The sequence below is a fragment of the Peromyscus leucopus genome, chromosome 4, assembly GCF_004664715.2.
Source record: "Peromyscus leucopus breed LL Stock chromosome 4, UCI_PerLeu_2.1, whole genome shotgun sequence".
In the NCBI taxonomy this organism is placed as follows: Eukaryota; Metazoa; Chordata; class Mammalia; order Rodentia; family Cricetidae; genus Peromyscus; species Peromyscus leucopus.
Genome location: NC_051066.1, coordinates 65,667,482 through 65,670,078, shown reverse-complemented (window position 1 = coordinate 65,670,078; position 2,597 = coordinate 65,667,482). Strand labels below are relative to the sequence as shown.

The 2,597-nt window shown below is 38.0% G+C and overlaps 1 protein-coding gene across 1 annotated transcript; it reads right to left on the bottom strand.

The window, feature by feature from the left end:
- Window positions 1-1,348: 1,348 nt before the first annotated feature.
- LOC114685924 (olfactory receptor 4C46-like) lies at window positions 1,349-2,277 on the bottom strand. Its single transcript, XM_028860562.1, is given in 2 exon segments — window positions 1,349-1,590; window positions 1,593-2,277. Coding segments are annotated over 2 exon segments (927 nt in total).
- Between the last annotated feature and the right edge of the window lie 320 nt (window positions 2,278-2,597).

Here is a 2,597-nt window from a genome sequence, read left to right as displayed (position 1 = left end):
GTGTGTGTGTGTGTGTGTGTGTGTGTGTGTGTGTCTGGAGCAGTGTGTATCCATTATTTTTCTATTGTGATAAAATACAATAACCAACGGCAGCTCATGGAAGAAATGGTTTAACTTCTTTATGTTTCCTGAGAATAAGAGTCCACTATGGTGGGAGACATAGACACAGGGGACAGATAAGTCTACGGGAGCAGGAAACTGAGAATTCACCTCTTCAGCTATAAGGGGGAAGCAGAACGAACAAACTGGAGTAGGGAAAAGCTATGAAATCTCAGTTCCAGCTCTAATAATGTGCTGCTTCTTCCAGCAAGGCTGCATCACTTCTGCTAACAGCACAGCCAACTAGGGACCAAGTGTTCAAGTATCTGAGTCAATGGGAGACATTTCTTATTTAAACCACCACAGGCGACACATGCATTTTAAATGTATCTTATTTGTAATTGACATACAATATTTACACACATTTATGGGGCACCATATGATACTTTATCACATGTATATGATGTATAATATCAGATTAGTTTATCTATCACCTCAGATATACATCATGTCTTTGTACTGGGAACATTTAATTACTCTTTAGTGGATATTTTAGAAAATTCAATTAATTGTCATAAAACTTGCATCACCCACATGCTGTAGAACATAAGAAGTTATACCTCCAATTCAGCTTCATCCACCTGTCCATTAACCACCAAATCTCTATGTCTCTCTCCCTCAAATCATCCCCAAGGATAAGCTCACTTTAAAAAAAACTTTACATAATAGGATATTACTTAAGTGTAAAGTGGTTGAAAGAGAGAGAATTGTTCTTTAGAAAATGAAATCTTGATGAGAGCGGAGAGACTATTAAGGCAACATCATCATTCATATGCTGAGAATCCACGTTTCTGTTGCCATCAGCTCACAGAGTACAGAGGGAGAAGAGTGGCCTGGACAGCCATTCTTACCCTGGCCACTGTTTCTCAGTCTTAAGGTTTTAGTACTTTCCCTTCTGTCGGTCTCTGAAAATGGGAAGACTATCAGTACCCACCTTTGGATTGCCAGAGATATTATATTTCACCACTAAGATGTATTATTTCTTCACTTTTTACTATATGGTAATCATGTGTTCACTTATACAAGGATGAGTGATTGAAAAACTCTGAATTCAATAGAAATTCCGAAATATGCATGGAGTGGATGCTGTCTTTTCTTACACCCATTTCTACTCTCTTTAGTGAAGAAATTGTAAATAATTTGCATAACTAGTTTTCTCCTCATCCAATAAATGCCCCTTGCTAAAATTATAGATAGTACCTGCTTTATTTTATGATTCAATTTAATTCATGCCATGCTCCAGGTATGTTCATTTATTACTGGAAAGAATTTTTGTGCTGCCTAATTTCTTAATGGCATCCTTCATCTGAGCATTTCTCAAGGTGTAGATTAAGGGATTTAACATGGGAGTTATCATAGTATAGAACATAGCAACTGCTTTATCAATAGGTAAGGTAGCTACAGGTCTCATGTACACAAATATGCAAGGCACAAAGAATAAGACAACCACTGTGATGTGTGAAATACAGGTAGAGAGGGCTTTGCGTCTCCCTCTGCACTGTGGTTCTTTAGGGAGCGCAGGATGGCCACATAGGAGACCAGCAGAAGGAGGAAGTTCAGCAGACAAATGAAGCCACTGTTAGCAGCAACAAAAAGTCCAAGAGTGTGAGTATCTGTGCAGACAAGGTTGAGCAAAGGATTAAGATCACACATAAAGTGATCTATGACATTAGGGCCACAGAAGGGTAATCGAACAATGAACAGGATCTGTATGGTGGCATGAAGAAAACCTCCCAACCATGACACTCCCACTAGCAGGCTACATAGTCGTCGACTCATAATGGTTGCATAATGAAGGGGTTTGCAGATTGCCACATAGCGGTCATAGGCCATCACAGTCAGCAGGATGATCTCAGCACCTCCAAACAAATGCTCCCCGAAGATTTGAGTCATGCATCCATTGAATAGGATGCTCTTCTTTTCACAGAGTGAATCTACTATCAGTTTAGGGGTGCTTACGGAGGAGTAACAGGCATCAATAAAGGACAGATAAGCCAGAAAAAAGTACATGGGAGATTCTAATAATGATGTAGAAATTATGGTAATCACAATGAGCACATTGCCTGCTATAGAAGTGATGTAGATAAGAAAAAACACAGCAAACACAATTTTCTGCATCTTTGGGTTCTCTGTGAGCCCCAGAAGAATAAACTCTGTCACATTGTTTTGGTTTTCCATTTTATTTCATGTGATAGCTGCTTATATCACCTGAAAAATATCAATACAACCATGAATCTATTAAAATTTTCCACCTTAATAAGCCTCAAATCTCTGTATTCTGTTTATCTGTGAATTTTCATGAGATTTTTATTTGTGTTCTAAAAAAGATTCTGAATTCTTCAAGTTGCTTCTCAGGTGATAACTCTCTTAAGAGATCAATATGAAGGATTTTTATGAGTGTGTAGGGCAAAGGACAACTAAATATTCTTGTCCATCTGTTGTGACTCAGGATCTAATTTATAGTATATTTTATGCTAGTGGAAGCTGAACTTTAATAA